Source organism: Myxine glutinosa, chromosome 8 (genome assembly GCF_964187855.1).
Source record: "Myxine glutinosa chromosome 8, kmMyxGlut1.1, whole genome shotgun sequence".
Classification (NCBI taxonomy): Eukaryota; Metazoa; Chordata; class Myxini; order Myxiniformes; family Myxinidae; genus Myxine; species Myxine glutinosa.
The window spans coordinates 83,660,966-83,683,964 of NC_136268.1; the positions used below are offsets into that span (position 1 = coordinate 83,660,966).

The 22,999-nt window shown below is 43.9% G+C and overlaps 1 protein-coding gene across 5 annotated transcripts in view; it reads left to right on the forward strand.

Moving 5' to 3' along the window:
• The window catches only part of CSPP1 (centrosome and spindle pole associated protein 1), a 136,190-nt gene that overhangs the window by 20,407 nt on the left and 92,784 nt on the right, over positions 1-22,999 (forward strand). For 3 of the 5 annotated variants that reach the window (XM_078783441.1, XM_078783443.1, XM_078783442.1), the window contains exons 5-9: positions 3,093-3,149; positions 4,497-4,568; positions 21,127-21,269; positions 21,420-21,493; positions 22,728-22,824. In XM_078783441.1, the coding sequence (XP_078639567.1) occupies positions 3,093-3,149; positions 4,497-4,568; positions 21,127-21,269; positions 21,420-21,493; positions 22,728-22,824 (443 nt within the window). The remainder of the gene's footprint in view (positions 1-3,092; positions 3,150-4,496; positions 4,569-21,126; positions 21,270-21,419; positions 21,494-22,727; positions 22,825-22,999) is intronic. The other 2 variants (XM_078783444.1, XM_078783445.1) reach the window with 1 other exon arrangement.

Below are 22,999 nucleotides of genomic sequence, written 5' to 3' on the forward strand. Positions count from 1 at the left end.
ATACACTTTTTTTGAAATTCCAACTTCTTTCCTGGAAGTCCTTGCAGTGTTCATATGTTTTATACCTCTCCCACCTCTTCTCAAGCCCTCTCCCTCCCACATCTCTCTCGATGTCCCTGCTCTCAAATGTTGTGTTTGTGTCCTTCCCCCTCTCTCCCCATCTTGTCTACCGCTCCCCCTATTTTGTGTTTTATGTGTCTGTTTGACTTTTTGTGTGATTAATGTTAGCTCTTTCACGAGCCTCGATGTTGTATACAAATAAATAAATAAATAAATAAATAAACAAACGGACAGACAGACAGGGGTGAAAACATAACCTCCATCCACCTTTGGTGGTGGAGGTAACTAGAACAGCACTCGGTGGAGTGCATACCTCTGCCAGTCTGAACAGTTTCTTTTGTATCTCAATGATAGGCCGGATCTGGATTCGGATCTGCACCAAAATCTAATCAACTTGTCCTTGTCACCTCACCAACTTATGCTTCTAGTTTTGTTACCTGTCCACAGCTTTTTGAAACATTATATGTGTCATTTTGGCTCTATATCTCTCAATGGTGAAGATTGCTTTTAAAAACTAGAAGAGCACTCAGTAGAGAGCATACCTCCACCTGGCAATGTTGAAGAATCGCTTTAAAAATTATACTAAATGGATCCGGACCTGGATCTTCACCAAAATTTAAACGATTCTTCCTTGTCACACACCCAACCTATCCAACAAGTTTCGTCCAAATCCATTAATAACTTTTTGAGATATCCTGCTGTGTATCGTTTTTGGCACCATCTCCCAATGATGAAGAATCACTTAAACATTAAATAATTCCCATATGAGAATCCATATTCAGATCTTCCCCAAAATCTAATCGAATCGTCTTTGTCAGACACGCAATTGGTCCACCAAGTTTCGTCCAAATCCGTAAACAACTTTTTGAGATATCCTATTATGTTTTGTTTTTGGCCCTATCTCCCAATGGTGAAGAATCACTTTAAAAAAAAAGTAGTAGCCAGATCCGAATCCAGATCTTTACCAAAATCTAATCATTTCGTCCTTGTCACATACGCTACATATCTGCCTAATTTCGTCCAAATCCGTCCACAACTTTCACATATTTTGTTCACAAACGGACAGACAGACAGACAGACAGACAGACAGGTGAAAACATAACCTCCATCCATCTTTGGTGGCGAAGGTAACTAGAACAGCACTCGGTGGAGTGCATACCTCCGCCAGGCTGAACAGTTTCTTTTGTATCCCACTGATAGGCCGGATCTGGATTCGGACCTGTACCAAAATCGAATCAACTTGTTCTTGTCACCTAACCAACTTATGCATCCAGTTTTGTTACCTGTCCACAACTTTTTGAAACATTATATGTGTCATTTTGTGAACAAAATATCTCAAAATTTAACATTTGAAAAACGAAATTTGGCAGAGATGTAACACATGTGACGAGGACGAAATGATTAGATTTTGGTGAAATCCGGATTGGATCTGGCTACTAGAATTTTTAAGTGATTCTTCACCATTGGCAGTAGGGCCAAAAACGATACATAACAGGATATCTCAAAAAGTTGTTTACAGATTTGGACGAAACTCGGTGGACCGGTTGGATGTCTGACAAGGACGATTCCCTTCGATTTTGGTGAAGATCTGAATATGGATTCTGATATGGGAATTATAAAAAATTTTAAGTGATTCTTCATCATTGGGAGATGGTGCCAAAAACGATACATAGCAGGATATATCTAAAAGTTATTAATGGATTTGGACGTAACTTGTTGGATAGGTTGGGTGTGTGACAAGGAAGAATCGTTTAAATGTTGGTGAAGATCCAGATCCGGATCCAGTTAGTATAATTTTTTAAGTGATTCTTCAACATGTAATTAATTGGCAGGCGGAGGTATGCTCTCCACTGAGTGCTCTTCTAGTTTTTAAAAGCATTCTTCACCATTGAGAGATATAGAGCCAAAATGACACATATAATGTTTCAAAAAGTTGTGGACTGGTAACAAAACTAGAAGCATAAGTTGGTTCGGTGACAAGAACAAGTTGATTAGATTTTGGTACAGGTCCGAATCCAGATCCGGTCTATCAGTGGGATACAAAAGAAACTGTTCAGCCTGGCGGAGGTATGCACTCCACCGAGTGCTGTTCTAGTTACCTCCACCACCAAAGTTGGATGGAGGTTATGTTTTCACCCCTGTCTGTCTGTCCGTTTGTGAACAAAATATCTGAAAGTTGTGGACGGATTCGGCCGAAATTGGGCAAATATGTAGCGTGTGTGACAAGGACGAAATGATTAGATTTTGGTGAAGATCTGGATTCTGATCTGGCTACTAGAATTTTTAAAGTGATTCTTCACCTTTGGGAGATATGGCCCAAAACTAAACATAATAGGATATCTCAAAAAGTTGTTTACGGATTTGGACGAAACTTGGTGGACCGGTTGGGTGTCTGACAAAGACGATTCGATTAGATTTTGGTGAAGATCTGAATATGGATTCGGATATGAGAATTATTTCGTTTATCAAGTGATTCTTCATCATTGGTAGATAGGGCCAAACACGATATATAGCAGGATATTTCAAAAAGTTATGGATGGATTTGGACTAAACTTGTTCGATAGGTTTGATTTGTGACAAGGAAGAATCGTTTAAATTTTGGTGAAGATCCGGATCCAGTTAGTAGAATTTTTAAAGTGATTCTTCACTATTTCTCGGTGGAGGTATGCTCTCTACTGAGTGCCGTTCTAGTTTTTTTTTAAGTCATTCTTCACCCGTGAGAGATATAGAGCCAAAATGATAAATATCACAATGTTTCAAAAAGTTGTGGACAGGTAACAAAACTAGATGCATGAGTTGGATAGGTGACAAGAACAAGTTTATTATATTTTGGTACAGGTCCGAATCCAGATCCGGCCCATCGGTGGGATACAAAATGTGAATTGTTCAGCCTGGCGTAGGTATGCTCTCCACAGAGTGCTGTTATAGTTTGAAATGCATTGCTATTTCTGGAGAAAATATATTCTGAAATCGTTCTTAGATACAGAAAAACATTGTGGAGTCATTGTAAAAGGACTTGCTTCATTTTGCAGAGAGCAGAAGTTGGAATCTCCTTTGGATCCAGGCATAAGTTGTCACAGATGAGAGCAGTGAGTGAACACTTAAAAAGGCAACAATCTCTTGTGTCTGACTCTAAATGAGATGTTTTTTAAAAATATGTTCAATGGAATAGTCTCTTTTTTTCATAAAGCTCAACCACAAATATATTTCGGAGAAATTTTCACCCGGCTAAGTCATGCTGACTGTTATGGGACATTACACTTGTCATATTTGTGAACTTCCTGCCTAGAGGGATAACCTTTATTTCAAAGTTTTATTGAGATGCCAAATGACTTGAAAGCAGGCCTGTCCAAATGCAAACCTAGAAAATGTTTTAATTCATGACGAGGCCAAACCTCACAGCCTGAGGACACCAAATATTATTTCAAGTATTGGAAGGATTGTACTTCCCTGTCAGTCTTACAGCCCAAAGCTGGCATCTTCATACTTGCTCCTTTTTCTTTTTTTTGGTCTTCTATGTAAAGTGTAGCTTTTGTCGACGTCGTTTTGAAGGCATTGACCTAACAGTTGCTGCTGTTTGTAAATGGCTGAGTATCTTTTTGCTTTTCTTTATTTTCCACTGACAGAAAGCATAATTGTTTCCTCTTTGCACACGTATCTGAAAGAGGATAGTAGCATTGTTTATACAAAGCTGCATAATATACAAAAGGAGAGGCCATGTTCATTATTATCTAACAGGTAGGCCACAGGTGTTGCACTCTCACCTCTGAGCTGTCGAGTCTGGGATTGATTCTCAAACTATCAAACTGTTTGATTGGTGCTTTGCAGTGCACTGTTACCTGCTTCAATTTTTGTGCTTTCTGTCATATGGGATGTTAAGGTGGATACCCATCTACTTACATTGATTGTTGGACAGGAAAGATCCGATGGTGTCTTTATTGAAAGGTCGATCAGTTATGCCATTACTGTACCCTGGGCGAATTACAACATCCTACCTTAACCACCTACAGTCAAACGTCGGGCTTGGTCATATGATTTACGAAAGACTTGGCAAACAATGCATAATCTGAGCCGATGACCCTCAAATTTAATGGGACACACGTAGCAAAGAAGAAGAAGATGTTTCCCTCATCATTGTTTTGCAATACTGTACTTGGTCAACCCTTCCTGAATTTTTTTTTTTTAAACTAAATGTATAATTCGTTAAGCATTGTCGTTTTGTTTTTGAACTCAGGTTTGCCTGTTTAGTGTTTCCTCCTGAGTGCCAAATCTCTTCTTTTGGGTATGTGTGTTGTTTGCTAAACATCCTTGCTTTCATGTAATTAGGCATATTAGCTCCTCCATGTGATTTAGACCGAATTAACGGGAAAAAAAAATTGCGTGTATCTTCAGAATATATATTTTGCTAATTTTGTTTGTTTGGTGTGATCAAATAGAAAACTTCCTGGGCAGCAGGAGGGAGACGTTTTCACAAAGATTCTGGCACGTACAACAATAGACTACACCAGGTATATCTATAATGAATTTTTTTACAAGCTTTATAATCTCAATTTGTTTTTTGTATTCCACTGCTGGAGTATTCATTTGGAAAGTAAGAAGCAAATTAGTTTCAATAAAATGTGTTGAGGTTTGGGAAAGTTTAAATATTATTGTCAAGCTATACGCTTATGGGATTGACGTTTTGTTTTAATTTAATTTTGTATGCGTGTTGGACCATGAAAACAGCAACATTTGATTCTGCCAAGATGTCATTAGTAATACAGTTGTGAATGAATTTCAAAGTTTCTTAGATTGTAAGTGACACAATTTTTTAACACATTAAAATAACGGGGCAATATAACATCAAGCAGCGCATCTTTATTTATGACACATTCATTGAAACAATGTTAATGGAGAGGGAAAAGAGAGCATTTCAGCTAAAATTTCCAGCATCTCATATACCTGCTTGCAAAACCTGTTTTTATCAGCTGCAATCTTTCTTTGGCAATCAAACATTTCAGTGTTGGCCTCCAAAGCCAGTCGCCGATTAGGCATCCTCCATCATACAAAGTCCTTTCTTGTCACACCTGAACTCCTATCCACCTACAAGGCCTTCATCCACAGCTTGATGCAGTACTACTCTCCCCTCTGGGCTGGCTCCCCTACCTCACATATTGCTCAGCTTGATGCTGTGAAAGCCAAGGCCTTCATGATTATTGGAATCTGAGTCTATGGGCCTATCACTTTCACATCGCAGACAGGTCGGTGGTTGCTGTCTTCTACCGCCTCCTTTTTATGGTCTTGCCCCCTCTGCTGGTTCCGTGCTTTGGTCCTCCTCATCCCAGGTTTCTACAAGGCTCACACAGCCCACCATAAACTTCTAGTGAAATTACCCAAATCCAGAATCACTGCTCACCGACACTCATTTGTTCCTCTTTTTTCCTGTCTGGAATCAACTTCCACCTCCTCTTCCATCCTATTCTTCCCTCCAGGTCTTCAAGACAGCTGTTCACTGCCATCTCAGATTGTCCCCAATCTAAAACAATGATCTTTTCTATCCTTGTTGACCCCACCCAAATAACTTCTTAATTTTCCAGTTTTTCCGCCTTGGAGAGTCCTTTTCCATGCATGCATGCTTTGCATCCTGTTTTGGTCTGTTAAATCCTGATGTGTTCCATGTGCTAGCGAAAACCTGAAGAAGCATTCACTTCACTCTCTGAAAATCAGCGTCTGGTGTGGATCGAGTTCATCACCATCTACGGTCCTTTTTATTTTTTGAAAACCCGAATATGGAAACGGCAATACTGTGAGATTTGAAAACCCGAACTGTCGTTATCTTCACATGCTAAAGACTTCCCTATGGAAAAGGGTGAGAAGTAATGAAAACCTGTGGTTTTAACAAGATGGAGCCACATCACACATCTTAATTGAATGTCTTGCTTGGCTCGGGGGGAAAAAAAAAATCCTAATCCACTTATCCATTACAACTAATTCCTGTGGCCCTCCAGGTCACCTGACTTGTCGCTGCTGGATTGTTTTTTTGGGGGACTAGTCAAAGGAAGAGCGTTTCAGTTGAAACCCACCACAATTGCTGATTTGAAAGTGGCAGTTGTTCAGATTATATCTTGGGAATTATGCAAAACACCCTTCAGAACGTGATGCATAACCTGTTGCTACATTTAAGAAAATGTTTAGAACAAAGGGGAGGTCATATGAGCACTTGGTTTTGAAACTTGATGATTGTATAAATATATTTCACATCATACAATCCTTGCATATTTGTTACTGGTGTTGAGTTTTAATGTTTTTTTTTTTTTTTTTCCATTTTGTGGCCCACCCTGTATGATGGAGAAGGTTTTGAGATAATCGCTTAGAGGTGGCATACTGACCTTTGAACCTTCAAGCTTAATTTTAATTCCTGAACCAACTGTAAACTGTCACCATGTTGCTTCATAGGCAGAACATTTCAACAATGTATGTGCCATCCTTTAGAAGGACATTAAGCTGTGTGTCACTGCCAGCATTTGCTTATGAATCTTTCAAAAAATGTTGCACATTGTTTGTTAATATAACGTTTGCAATGCCAAATGTAATGCTTTTACATATTTTGTGTATGTACTATGTATGTATGTATGTGTGTGTGGGGGCAGCAGTCAGCCCCCCGTTCCCCCTTAACCCCAGGAAGAACCCCAGGAGGCATTGGAACTGCGGTACATGAGCTTTATTATAGAAATTATTAACTAACGTGCACAGAATATTCTCATTCCATGCGCCAAGACAGCAGCTCCCGGCGCACGGCAGCACGACCCACAGCAAGAAGCAAGTCGTGATGCGCACAATGCACAAGGAAGCGCCTCGAGGCCATCCACCGACAATCTTAGAGTTCCACCCGCCAAGCTGGTCATATACATAGTTCTCACCATGGTCTACCCTGTTCCGACCAATGTACCGACCTTGGCAGCGATAGACCTCTCGGGGAGGTCGGCTGGCGGGAAGTGGAATTGTCATGTATGGTCTTAGACTGCCCTAAAGAGGTTTGGGAGGGTATAACGGGGGGGGGGGGGGGGGGGCAATACTCAGTATTCTAATGTACTTGGTAGGGATATTTGGGTGCCCCCAATCATTGCCACGACATGCGTATATATATATATATATATATTTATATATATATATATATATCAGTTACTATGCGATTTCATACCATCAGTGGCGAACCGCCATTAAGGTATCCCATCCAGCTATGCTGTACCTTAATGGGAGCGATAAGTACCATCTGCCACATGGCACATTATCTCTGGTATCAAATCATTATATGGAATCGCCTGGATGCAGCCGGGAGCAACCAATCCAAATATATCTTCAGTTCTCCAGCTTTCAATGAGTGCACGTAATGACGTCACTGCCATGTACATGCGCTCTGCCTGTCAAGCTTTTTTTTTTCTTTTTTTTTTTCTTTCTTTTTTTTTGTATACAGAGTCGAGGCTCGTGAAAGAGCTAACATTTATCAAACAAACAAATCAAACAAACAAGCAAACAAAGTATATAAAAAGGGGAGCGGTCGACAAGAAGGGGAGGAAGCACACAAACACAACATTTGAGAGCAGGGACATCGGGAGATGTTTTTGGAGCGAGAGGGCCTGGTGGGAGGCAGGATAGGTATAAAACGCAAGGACACCAAGGACTTCCAGGAAAGAAGTCAAAAGTCACCACAAAAAAGTGGATTTGGGGTGAAATTAGTGGGGGTAGAAAAGATCAAGGTTTTGGATTGGGGAAGATAAGAGATGGTGGTGAACAGCCGTTTTAAAGACCTGGAGGGAGGAGTGGGATTGAAGAGAGTGAGGGAGTTTGTTACAGAGGTGGGAGAAAAGAGGAATGAAGGAGTGAAGGTGAGCAGAGAGTCTTGATTTTGGCAGTTTAACCATAAGAGGGTTGCAGGCAGAGCTTGTGCGACCTGCAGGAATATTTGGGGGACAGAGCCCAGAGAGAGCTGGGGGAGCAAGGCCGGAGAGGAGTCGGTAGAAGACGGAAAGACCACCAACCTGCCTGCGGTGATTAAGTGAAAGGCCCTCGGAGATAGCATCATCGCGGGAGATTCCAATGATTCTGAACGCTTTGGTTTCAACAGCGTGAAGACGAGCTAGGTGTGAGGCAGGAGCACCAGCCCAGAGGGGAGAGCAGTACTCCATTGAGCTGCGGATGAAAGCCTTGTATGTGGTGAGGAGCTCAGGTGTGCCAAGGAAGGACTTCGCACGACGGAGGATGCCCTGTCGGCGACTGGCTTTGGAGGCCAGCTTGGAAATGTGGTTTTCCCAGGAAAGATCATGGCAGATAGTGAGACCCAAAAGCTTGAGTGACAGAACTTCTTGGAGAGGATTATTCAGAAAGTAGATGGGAGGGTTGTTCAGTCGGTCTTTTCGGAGAGACATCGTAAGAGTGTGAGATTTGTCAGGATTGAAAGACATGTTCCACTTGTTTGCCCAGTCTGTGATTTTGTCCAGGTCTACAGAGAGTGAGGAGGCTGCAGACTGCCGATCTGAGGGATGAGGCATGGAGCGGCAGAGAGTGGAGTCATCAGCAAAGAGATAGAGAGGATTTTCAAGAGAGTCAGAGAGATCATTGATGAAGACCAGAAAAAGCACAGCGCCCAGAACACTGCCTTGGGGAACTCCAGCCTGAACAGGAAGAGGAGATGAGAGAAACCCATTCAGGGCCACACGTTGACTATGACTAGAGAGGACGTCCACCAGCCATGCGTGGAGATTTCCATGGATACCAAAGGAGGAGAGTTTGGTGAGCAGAGCAGGGTGCCAGACCGTATCGAAGGCACGTGATATGTCGAGGGAGACAGCTCTAATTTCCTGTTTGGCATTGAGGACCTCGATCCATTGTTGAGACAGCAGAAGCAGCATGTCCAGAGTAGAGTGACCTGGTCTGAAACCAAATTGGTGATCAGAGATCAAGCCATTGGAGAAGAGGAAAGATTTCATATCCGAAGCAATGATGGATTCCATGACTTTGCTGATAATTGGAGAAGGCTGATTGGTAGGATCTGTTTTTGCACCTTTTTGTGCAAAGCGGTGATGTTGGCTGATTTCCAAGCAGATGGCAGTTGACCTTGAGCAAAAGAGAGGGTGAAGAGAACAGAGAGAGGGAGTGAAAGAGCGGAAGAACAGGATTTTAGGACCCGTGGGCTGATGCCGTCAGGTCCATTTGCAGAATCAGAGTCGAGGGTTGACAGAAACTTTTCCACCTTGTCAGGAGGAAAGGACACGGAGTCCAGGAGCAGCTGGGTACGACTGGGTATGGTGGGTACAGAGAGGGATGGGTTTGGGACACAATATTTAGAGGCAAACACAGAGTTGAGGCATTCAGCTTTTTCACGTGCGGAGTCAGCTGTGTAGCCGTTTGAGGTAAGGGAGGGGATGGAGGGGGAACAAACACCAGAAACAGATTTGACCAGACGCCACCAGGATTTGGAAGAGGGAGACAGATAAGAGAGTTCGGTCTTGAGAACGGAGAGATATTGTTTCCTGGTTCTCCTGAGGGTGGACACACACTTGTTTCGGGCTTGTGAAAGGAAATGAGATTTCCTTCCGTTGGATTTGCTTTCCAGGAGACGAAGGCAAGTTGTTTCTGGGCAACAGCCTCACCACAAGATTCTGTGTACCATGGACTCTCTCATGCTCGCATGAGAGAGTTCTCAAGAGCTCTCTCAAGCTCTCAAGAGAACCCTCGACAGAGCAGAATTTTGATCTTAATTCAGATACTGTCATAAGTGTATGTAAAACTCACAGTTACCGACCTGGTTTCGCCCTTTTGGGGCTCATCAGGGCAACGCAGTGAGTCCGGCATACACTTATGACTCTGAAAACCTTTTGGTTATCTTCCAGTTACTATGCGATTTCATACCATCAGTGGTGAACCGCCATTAAGGTATCCCATCCAGCTATGCTGTACCTTAATGGGAGCGATAAGTACCATCTGCCACATGGTATGAAATCATACCACATACCACTGATGGTATGAAATCGCCTAGTAACTGGTATATAACCGAAAGGTTTTCAGAGTCATAAGTGTATGCAGGACTCACTGCGTTGCCCTGATGAGCCCCAAAAGGGCGAAACCAGGTCGGTAACTGTGTGTTTTACATACACTTATGACAGTATCTGAACTAAGATCAAATTCTGCTCTGTCGGAGGGTTCTCTTGAGAGCTTGACAGGCAGAGCGTATGTACATGGCAGTGACGTCATTACGTGCGCTCATTGAAAGCTGGAGAACTGAAGATATATATATATATATCTATATATCGATATATATATATATATATATATATATATATATATATATATCTATATATATATATATATATATATATATATACATACATACATACATACATATATTTATATATATATATATATATATATATATATATATATATATATATATATATATATATATATATACATATATATATATATATATATATACATATATATATATATATATATATATATATATATATATATATATATATATATATATATATATATATATATATATATATATATATATATATATATATAATATTGTTGCGGACCTCTACGTTGGCCTTTTTCCCCTTAAGAAGGGGGGATTAATCCCTTGTTTTTGACTGACCGATGTGAGTCCTGAAGTTGCACAAGCTCCCTCCGGAGAGGCAGGTGCGCAACCTCGTTCGCGACCGCGGACAGATGTTAATTGCCGAGCGGTTTAGCAACCGCGGCACGAACCATTAGCAGAGACTAAACCCGATCCTGAAACGTTGGCCAAAATCGCGCCACCGGTGTCCAATGGAGAAATCACAAAGACGACCGGACGAGCATGAAGAAGAAGAACGAAGGTAGGAAATACAAATAGGATTTATTACTAACTATTATTTACACAATCAAAAGAACCAAGGAGAAGGAAGGATAAGAAAATAATTTACAGAAGGAGGGAAGGACCAGAAGGACACAGAGCAATTTCTAGCTCATACTAAACAGTCTTACTTAACCCCAGGACAACATAAAAGACGGACGACAATCAGACTTACACGGGGGGATGAAGGCAGGAACGAATGGCGGGAAGGAGAGGAAGGTTCGGGTGGAGGTGGATGGCTCGACTGATGAGGAGGTGGTATCACAAGGCGGGAAGGTTGCGGGTCCGGTTGGTGTGTGCTCGAGGTGAGCAGCCGCCGACCCTCCAGCGGCTTCGCACGGCGGCGTTGCTTCGCGGCCGCGGGTCGAACTGCCGTTAAAGCTCAAAGCTGCGGTGGTTCAAGCTGCGGTGGTTCAAGCTGCGGTGGTTCAAGCTGCGGTGGTTCAAAGTTCATCTGCCGCATCTGACGCATCGCTTTTCGCAATCCTTCCCCACCCCCTTTTATAAGGCACGTCGCGATAAAGCTGCGCCACGCCCGGGATCGTATCTCACCTGCCCTGATTTGCTGGTGGGGGCTCGCTGGCTCCACCTCATGACAAGGGGCGGGCAACGCCCTTCTTCCCCGAGCTGACCATGCCGTAATGGCGGCAAATGCAGTTGGAAAGGAAGGCTGGCAATAATGCAGTTGGAAAGGAAGGCTGGCAATAATGCAGTTGGAAATGAAGGCTATTCAGTTGGAAATGGAGGCTTTGCAATTGAAAGGGGAACTATCTTATTTCATGCGATGCAATGCAGAGTCAACTAATGGGAGACAGAGCCTTAAACTACATAGAATAAGAAATAACTATTGAAAGGTATATGATGTGCTACGTGCATGTATATGGATTAACTAGGAGGACGACCTTTGACCTTTACACTACGGAGGGTGATATTTACAACAAGATTCATTACACTTACAACAATAAAAAAAAAACACAGGATTCTCAAATCCGCAACACTGCACCCTCATCCTCTAGGTACGACCTCGGGCCTATTAAACTTTAACTTTATTGTGGCACGTAGGTGTAGTTCCCTCTACATTTAACCTGACCCTGAGTGTGACCGTTTTAAAACACAACTAAGTATGTCCCCCTGCTGCATTGCACCCTGCCTAACAGATTTACGCCCACAGCTAACCGAATTGCGGAATTATCTTCAAACTATACATGAACGGTGGGGAGCATTATTTACAATTGACGCTAATGGTATTTACAAAACTAACCCAGGACCTGTGATTGTTCTTTTGGGGGGGGGGGGGGGGGGGGGAGACAGCCTGCGCTGCATCGACGCACCAGCACCGTCATCAATGCACAATAATGCACCAAAACACACCGAAGTGCACAGTCACCACAGTTAATAATAAAGAAAACAAACCCCTGGTGCTCTTGCTCTTCAGCTCCCTCTGCTGGCCAATGTTCTTCCAGATGTTGTCTTTCTTCATGTTCTTCTTGCTGGCGGCCTATTTGGACATAATAAAATGAAGAATGCACAAAACGTGTCCATCTTTATTTATGGCCCACAGGGGCCGACTAGGGGTGGTTCACCTGTATGGCATAGGTGCCACATTACCGAGGTCCGCCAGCAAGATCCCGGGCCATCATGGCCGGTTCCAGCAGAGGGGCCATGCCCCAACCCGTGGGGTCCATAAGTGGTGCTCAGCCACAGACATGTGGTCCATAAGTGGTGCATCGATGCAGGCAGCTGTGGTTGCGAGAGTTCGGGCACACAATGGCGGAATCCGCACGCTCCCCTCGGTGCCCAGAGAGCACGATCCATGGGTCGGGGAAGGAAGACAGAGAGGGCAGATTAGCGAGGGGTAAGGTCACAAGGGTACACATCAATAAAGGCAATGCAAGGTGAGGTGCGCCTGGAGACCGAGCGGAGAAAAGCTCGTCCCTACCGTACGTCACCCCCCCTGTTACCTACCCTACCCTTGCCCTTACCCCATATTTACAACAATTTACACCTTACAAATTCGTCACTAATGTCTCGTCTTCACCATATTTTCCCTATACCAAATTCGTCACCACAATCCCTCTAATCCAAAATTTGCCATCACCAATTCATCATCAATCCTCATAGGAGGAGAGATGGAACATCAACACAATGTCACACCCACGTCATGATGCGTCTCACATTCCAAAACATTTGCACAAAAAAAACAAAAAAAACATGGCATGGTGTGGAGGTACGTCGTTACCTCAGGTGAGTGGATGTAGATGGTGCAAGGAGATTTCCATCCTATCTACCTTCTAAATGACATTAACACACTTTACACTACCGGGTCTTTCCCTGCCAATCCATTGGCCAACTTACTCTATGCGGTTTTAAGAACCAATTCCCATTGCCCAAACTGTGGTGCTTCATCAATTTGGGGTCTCACTCCCCCGATTCAACTCCCTGTGCCTTTGCACAATTTCAGGACTGGGTCGTGTGGCTCTCCCAGCAGGTCTACCCACCTGCACACCTCCACCACTGCAGTTGCCTCCGAGCTTACCTGCTCCTTACCTAACCTATCTAACTGGGGAAGGCCCTCTGGCGCTCTCCCCACTCGGTGCCCTCTCTGGCACTGGGCTACCCAGGTTCGTCCTCTGGATCCTCGGGCCCCATCCACAACTCTAACGGCTCCCAGAGCCCACCTGCGGCCTCACCTGGCCGACGTCCTCACAGTGGCGGAGTGCAACCAACGACACACACTAACAGGCCACACGCCCAGCCATTTCCACGTCACTAATGCACCCATCCAAACACCATTCTTCCACACGCACCACAGATGCCAATATCCAACCACAATTTACCTACTCCCTCTACCTAACTCTTAAACTACCCTCCCCGGGTATTCGTGATGGGGTCCATCCTCCCCATACACACCTTCGCACCATCCACTCCACTCCACAGTTTCCACCATACTCACTCCACACCATCCATTCCATACTCCATATATTCCACACAACCATTCTCCATACACCTGTATTTGCACACCTGTGCCATCACTCCTACACCTGGTGCTTCCTGCACCCTCCTTCCTCCAGGACCATTCGGTCAACACAACACACAAGCACCATTACTCACTCATACACTGCTCCATACACCTCCACGCTCAATACAACTCACAATCACCTCACACTTTCCACAATACACTTCTGAATCTCCAAACCATTGCCCCAGGCACCTCCACGCTCAATACAATCCACAATCACCTCACACTTTTCACAATACACTTCCAATTCTCAAACACACGGCATCATCTGATCTACCTGGTTTCCCTCTAACTTGGTGCTCCCCATCTTCCCTTTAAACTAAGCACATCCCACGTCATTAACAACCATTCTAACCTCTCTATGTCCCCGACTACCTGTCCAATGTTGCTACTTAAATCTACAGTTACCTATGGTCATCTTCTCTAGATCCCTATCATTTTATCCTAACCCTCCCGGGCTAGTTTTCACTGCCAAACCCCATAAAACTATTGCTCATGTGCCCTGTTGTGAGGGATGGCAGAGTTGCCATCCCACCACATCTGGCATCTTCTACTATCATTATCAATTTGGTCCATCCAATTTCCTGCAAATCAAAATTTGCCAGTCACAGCCAATCATACTACCAATCATTTGCCAATCCTTCTACCAATCCCATTCACTATTTTCAATTTCGGATCCAAAACACTATTACCATCACAGTCCGCTATATCTGAGCCTCCTTGCGTCGTCACATCATTAAAACTCGGCTTCGCAAAGCCGAGCAATGAATTCGGGTGGTTTGGTCGCCTGCAGGTTGAATCCGTCCGGCATTCGGCTCAAGGGGGGCGGTTTGGTCGGGCCGAGATTCCACGCACCATCTCGGCGTGGCACCTTCCGGTCCCCGGCCCGATGGCTCAATCTCGCCCGGTCGGAACCCCGCCCCCGCCACCAGGGGGCACCGTTCCGCTTCCTCCCACTCGCCCTTGAACCGGACTGGTCGCCTTGCCCGACAAGGCCCGGACTCGACCATGCGGGGCGGAGCCCGGCCCGAATCGGCCACGACGCTTCGAAGAGAAGCGACGCAACACCGACCTGCGCCGGGCCTCGCATCCAGCAAAGCGCACCGCGCACCGAGTGCTCGCCTCGGCTATCCGTCGCCCTAACTGCTAACCCGGTTAACGTCGATGCTTTACTCGCATGCTCACACGCACACGCGACCTGTTTTACACTCACCAAGCCCGGCGTTCCAACGCCGCCCGTACATTCCACACACTCCGTCCATTTCACCACCGCACTCCCTGTTACACACCACACCTCTCGCGCACACTCGCCGTTCGCACACTTCCTTAACACACCTCGCGCACTGTCTTGCGCACTCTCCCTCGGTACGTACTCCGTACCACTCACCATGGGCGTGCACTCTCGCATCCACCCACTCACGCGCTTCCATGGGCTCTCCCACACCCGCGCCACAACCAACTCAGGTGTGCTTTCTCGCACACTCGCCGTTCATCCCAAACGTGCTTCCTCGCACCCGCTCCACCACCAACTCACTCTCCGGGTCACTCTCACCCTCGCACGTACACTCCGTATCGCTCTCACTCTCTGTGACACATTCCGTACACCCTGACGTGCATTCTCGCTCGCACTCGGTTTCACACTCGCGCTTCGTAACACGCTCATTCCCCGATGCACACTTTTTTTCCACAAGCGCGCCATTTCCACTCACACCACTCAACGGGGACCCTTCACCAACGCCCGGATGCTTTCTCGATCCCAAGCGCGCGAAAATTATTTTGTCTCCAAACATCCTCCTGCAAAATCTCCCCACACAATATACAGCACGACTCACCTGGGGGATCCTCTTCTCCACGCGCACCTGCAAATCTTCATAAGGATTAGCAAGTACGGCATCAGGATGTGAATTCAGACTTTGTACATTATCCATTCCTCCCTGCCGCGAGTGCTTTTCTAAGCCCCCGGTCTCTCCAATTTCAATTTCAACTTTTGCTTTTTCTTTATCCACCTCGACGACCGTTGGCTTTAATAAAATCCCTCTCCCTCAGCGGTCACCGGCTGCCCCAAACCCCGGGTTGCGATCTCTATACCCATCATTTTACTCGCGCTTTTCTCCGCTTCGCTCAACCAACGCTTCTCGAGTCGCGTTACCTCCTCGTGCACCCGTGGGACCTGCTCGCCCAACCTGCGGTCTCTGTCCCTCTCCGCTTCCCTTATTTCATATGCAACTCTGTCCCTCGCCAGTCCCTCAGTTATTTCTTTAATTTGCTTTCTGGTACCCCTTGCTTCGTCCCTCATTCTGCTTTCCATCCCTTCGATTTGGTTTCCCAACCCCCTGTTCTCTTCCATCCTCTCATCCGCCTTGGCCATGAAGGCCTGCATTTGCAGCATTAATAGGCCCCAGTCCATTGGCGGCGCTGCTACGGTCACGGGCACGGCGACATTTGGTGCCGCTGCAACCACGTGCGCGAGGGCGCCAACCTGTGCACCTGATACCCCCTCAACCACATCCTCATTTATCTCCTCCTCCCTTTCCCCCCTGTGGTCCTGGGTTACCCCTAACCCCTCTTCTATTTCCCCCACCGGCATCCGGTCGCCTTGACCATCCATGGCACGATTTTAAATTTAGGATGTTAAATAAAATTAAATTTTGGGCCACTCGTAATTTGAGTGCGTTAAACGCACTTCAGGTCCGAATCTCGCTCCTGACACCAATTTGTTGCGGACCTCTACGTCGGCCTTTTTCCCCTTGTTTTTGACTGACCGACGTGAGTCCTGAAGTTGCACAAGCTCCCTCCGGAGAGGCAGGTGCGCAACCTCGTTCGCGACCGCGGACAGATGTTAATTGCTGAGCGGTTTAGCAACCGCGGCACGAACCATTAGCAGAGACTAAACCCGATCCTGAAACATTGGCCAAAATCGCGCCACCGGTGTCCAATGGAGAAATCACAAAGACGACCGGACGAGCATGAAGAAGAAGAACGAAGGTAGGAAATACAAATAGGATTTATTACTAACTATTATTTACACAATCAAAAGAACCAAGGAGAAGGAAGGATAAGAAAATAATTTACAGAAGGAAGGAAGGACCAGAAGGACACAGAGCAATTTCTAGCTTATACTAAACAGTCTTACTTAACCCCAGGACAACATAAAAGACGGACGACAATCAGACTTACACGGGGGGATGAAGGCAGGAACGAATGGCGGTAAGGAGAGGAAGGCTTAGGTGGAGGTGGATGGCTGGACTGACGAGGAGGTGTTATCACAAGGCGGGAAGGATGCGGGTCCGGTTGGTGTGTGCTTGAGGTGAGCAGCCGCCGACCCTCCTCCAGCGGCTTCGCACGGCGGCGTTGCTTCGCGGCCACGGGTCGAACCGCCGTTAAAGCTCAAAGCTGCGGTGGTTCAAGCTGCGGTGGTTCAAGCTGCGGTGGTTCAAGCTGCGGTGGTTCAAAGTTAATCTGCCGCATCTGACGCATCTCTTTTCGCAATCCTTCCCCACCCCCTTTTATAAGGCGTGTCGCGATCAAGCCGCGCCACGCCCGGGATCGTATCTCACCAGCCCTGATTGGCTGGTGGGGGCTCGCTGGCTCCACCTTCTCATGACGAGGGGCGGGCAACGCCCTTCTTCCCCGAGCTGACCACGCCGTAATGGCGGCAGATGCAGTTGGAAAGGAAGGCTGGCAATAATGCAGTTGGAAAGGAAGGCTGGCAATTATGCAGTTGGAAATGAAGGCTATTCAGTTGGAAATGGAGGCTTTGCAATTGAAAGGGGAACTATCTTATTTCATGCGATGCAATGCAGAGTCAACTAATGGGAGACAGAGCCTTAAACTACATAGAATAAGAAATAACTATTGAAAGGTATATGATTTGCTACGTGCATGTGTATGGATTAACTAGGAGGACGACTTTTGACCTTTACACTACAGAGGGTGATATTTACAACAAGATTCATTACACTTACAACAATAAAAAAAAAACACAGGATTCTCAAATCCGCAACAATATATATATATATATATATATATATATATATATATATATATATATGTATATATATATATATATATATATATATATATATATATATATATATATATATATATATATATATATATATATATATATATATATATATATATATAAAATATTATTTATATTATTTATATTATTTATATATATTTATATATATAATATTATTTTTATATTATTTATATATATACGTATATAATATTATTTATATTATTTTTATATTATTTATATATACTAGGACGTGCCCGTTCCGGGGCCAAAAAAAAAAAAAAAAAAAATTTCCAAATTTAAATCAAGTGTACCTCCCTGTCTTTGCTAGCCATGACATTCGATGCCATTGACCATTGCCACTCCTACGCCACGGTGAGGCGACAGGGTAGGATTTGTAGGAGACCTGAAAGTGCAGTGTCAGTATGTATTCCATGTTCGAATTGTTTTAGTTTTAAAATAGTTTAAAAAAAAAAGGTTTGCAAAGCATATCAGCAAATTGAAACAGAATTGAAACAGAGCAGAATTCGTTATTATTATTATATTACTACAAATTATTACAAATTATTACATTACAAATTTTATTCGTTAATGTTAATTCCCTGCCATCACCCACTGCCATCACCCTCCCATCACCCTCCCATCACCCTCCCATCACCCTCCCATCACCCTGCCATCACCCTGCCCCATCACCCTGCCCCATCACCCTGCCCCATCACCCTCCCATCTCCCCCCCATCACCCTCACATCACCCTCCCATCACCCTGCCATCTCCCTCCCACCACCCTCTGCCATCACCCTCTGCCATAACCCTCCCATCACCCTGCCATCACCCTCTGCCATCACCCTCTGCCATCACCCTCTGCCATCACCCTCTGCCATCACCCTCTGCCATCACCCTCTGCCATCACCCTCTGCCATCACCCTTCCATCACCCTGCCATCACCCTCCCATCACCCTGCCATCACCCTGCCATCACCCTGCCCCATCACCCTGCCCCATCACCCTCCCATCTCCCCCCCATCACCCTCCCATCACCCTCCCATCACCCTGCCATCTCCCTCCCACCACCCTCTGCCATCACCCTCTGCCATCACCCTCTGCCATCACCCTCTGCAATCACCCTCTGCCATCACCCTCTGCCATCACCCTCCCATCACCCTGCCATCACCCCCCCATCACCCTGCCATCACCCTCCCATCACCCTGCCCCATCACCTTGCCCCATCACCCTCCCATCTCCCTCCCAAACAAAGAATAATAAAAATTGTCTACATGTACATTGTACACACCTTTATGTCGTTAGCACCACTTCATAAACAACATTGCAGAGGAAACGGCGCTTCTTCTTTGTTTCCTCGTCCTGGGCAAGAATGCGGAGGCTGCTGGATCTGCCAACCCTACAGGTCGCCACGTAGAACTGGCAATGGCTGAAGAAGTCTCTTGGGCAGAAGATCCCAACATGGTGTAGCGACTGCCAAAAGAAGTTGTGCACTTATTTTGATGAAATCTTTTCGTAACAATTTTTCTTCAATCAATAAATAAATAATAAGAATTGTGCACGAATAAGAATTGTCCTAGAATAGAATAGATAGATAGAATAGATAGATATAACAATAAGACAGTGGGAAGATACAATCGAGACAGTAAGTCGGCACTTTCGTAAGGCCGGAAGTGAAGTCCTCACTGTCCGGAAGTTCGCATGTCGCAGTTACGATTATTCGCCATTTAGGGTTAATGCCCAATTATTCAATTAGCGCCAACGTATTTTGGCTGTTTGCAATTTAAGCGCAAGGAATCAATCAATTCAATGAAAAAAATGAAAAGGAAAAACACGCAACAACAACGCAACAACGCGTTCTGTGATTGGATGCCGGAAGTGCAGTCCTCACTGTCCGGAAGTTCGCAAATCGCAGTTACGATGAATCGCAAATTAGTTTTAATTAGTTTTATAATTAGTTTTAAAACATAGTTTAACGGCAACATAGTTTGCCGACGGGAAATAAATGAATACGCTCTCAAATGTGCCATCCGAGGCAGAGTGTGTTCGCCACGTTCGGCACACGTGATAGCTCGCTGCTCTCTGATTGGTTGAATCGTTTTTTGGACATAGCTCGGTAACTACTTCTGCGATTAATTTAAAACCTTGAAAAGGCACATCCTCGGGTCCCCAGCAATATACCTGGCAAGTTTCAAGTATATCGGACCGGTAGTTGTCGAGAAACAGCGGTCACAGACATACAAACAAACAAACAAACGTACAAACAAACATACACACAGAGATTAGTGGAATTATAGATAGATATACTGTATTATATTATTTATATATATATATAGGTCGACTCCATAGGTCGACTCCATATGATGAGTGGATACCAGAGATAACGTCACCGCGTGGCAGGCGGTGCGTATCGCTCCCAGCAAGGTGCAGCAGCAGCTGTATGGGACACCTTGCTGGCGGTTCTCCACTGATGATATGAAGGTCGCATAGTGACTGATATATATATATATATATATATATATATATATATATATATATATATATATGAATATATATATATATATATATATATATGAATATATATATATATATATATATATATGAATATATATATATATATATATATATGAATATATATACACAATATTATTTATATATATATATATATACACAATATTATTTATATATATATATATATACACAATATTATTTATATATATTATATATATATCATATATATTATATATATATCATATATCATATATATATATATATATATATATATATATATATATATATATATATATATAGATATGTATATATATATATATATATATATATATGTATATATATATATATATATATATATATATATCTATATATATATATATATATATATATATATATATATATATATATATATATATACACATACATACATATATATATATATATATATATATATATACATACATACATATATATACATATATATATTCATTCCATCAAGTTTGATAAAATTTGGCAATGAGAAAGGAAGTTGTACCCACTGTATTCTACGATTTTGCTACAATCTCCATTGTGCAAGTTACAAGTCAGTTTTATTCTCTTTTTTTTTTTCTTCTCCTTTTTTTTTTAATGGAACAGTCATCACCGATTTTGGCTATTGAACCATCTACTTTCACAAAACACGATGCAGCAACCTCAAGAGAAGCATCAAATAATCATTCTCTGCTTAAGAACAATCAGACTTTGCTACCAAAAGACTGTGACAAAGATTCTGCAAAAGGGTATGTCCAGCATGTTTTGATGTGGTTTGGGTCTTTTTCTTTCTTCCTTTCTTTCTTTTTATTTCCTGTATTTCTCAGATTTTCTTCCTTTACTTGGTTTACAGAATTTATCCGATTTTCTTCCTTGACTTCCTTACCTTTTTCATGCAGAAAGGAACAGGCCAAGGATCGCCAGATGAAATGTGTTCAAGTAACTGCACCTTATGCTGACATGGGAGCGTATGGTATGTTTGTGCTGTTCACCTGCACGGAAGTGCCACAGGCCTACAATGCAAAAAAAAAAAAAAAATTACCAATACATATGCTACTTGAATTTGTGGCTGTGACAAATGACAACTGTCTTCGTGCCAAGGAGGATCTTGAAAAGTAATTTAACAGTTTATCAATTGGTTCATGAGTTATCAAACAGAGTGACCACTATATTCATCATGGGCGTGTGTGTGTGTCTGTCTGTCCGCAGCATAACCACCCGATGATATCATCCGATCTTGATGAAACTTGGGTGGGAGGTTGATATCATGATCTCGTTGTGTCCTGCTTAGAGTGGGCGTATTGCGCCCATTGTGGGCGGAGCCACGCCCGAAAAAGATGTCTTTTTAGGGGGTAATCAAGTTCAAGCTACATCTTCTCCAAGGGAGTTGGTGGAATCTGACAAGGGTTTCGGTATTTGGTTAGGCCAATGTCATGCGTCTAGCCCCACGGAGCTTGATTTTTCATTTTCGCCCCAAGGTCAAGGTCACAAGGTCACGAAATTTAGAAAAGTCTATTTATGTTGGTTTTATTACATTGTTCGCTTCCTGATAGGGTGAAATGTCGTACATGATCTTATATTATCACATACATCATGAAATACAAGTTTTCCAACAAATTTCAGAATCTTCGACCTTTGACCTTTGAAGGTCACAAAGGTGAAATTTTCAAAGTTGTCGGAATCGAACCGAATTTTCGGTATTGTGTAGCTAACTAACCTCATAACTGATTATACATTATTTTCTATCTCATTTCAAGGTCAGTAACCTTCGTTTTGACATTTCCAGGCCAGCACCACACACAATTATGTACAGCTAGCTCTTAAAGGCCTGCGCATGCAGCGCATTGGGGCCCTTTTAAATAGGCATGTACACCGCATGTCGGGGCCGACACCTGACACGGGGGCCCCCGACCCCCCCCCCCCCAGTCCGGGCCTGTTTCGGTTATAGTCAGTCCTTTGTCATTGAATACCGCTCGCTCGTGAACCATCATCGTCTCCTGAATTGTCGTGTGTTAAATCCTGTCATTAGAATTTCCCTGCAATTTGAACTTTTTTATTCTGGATGACTGCAAGTTAATGTCATGGGGGAAAAAAAATTGTGATCACTTTGTGCCCCGAAAGGACAAACATTTCAACCACATGTGCCCCCTCTGGGTTTGTGATTAAAAATGGGCTCGTAAGTTGTAATGTTTACCTCTATGCTACAGATCCATCGGAGCTTAGCCGAGCAGAGCGACGGAAGAAGGAGAAATATGGACGTGAGTTGCTTGCACAAATGGCGGAGTGCAAGATCAACAAGAAGAGGTACCTTTGGTGTTCAGTGAGCCTGTCGATTTTTTTAATATACAAGGTCTAGGCTCGTGGAAGAGCTCGGACACCAAACAGATTAGGACACAACATAACAAAAGGAACAGCAGGAGACAGGGGAAACACCAATAGCAGTGCAGAGGGAGAAGGTAGCTATAGATGTAGATGGACA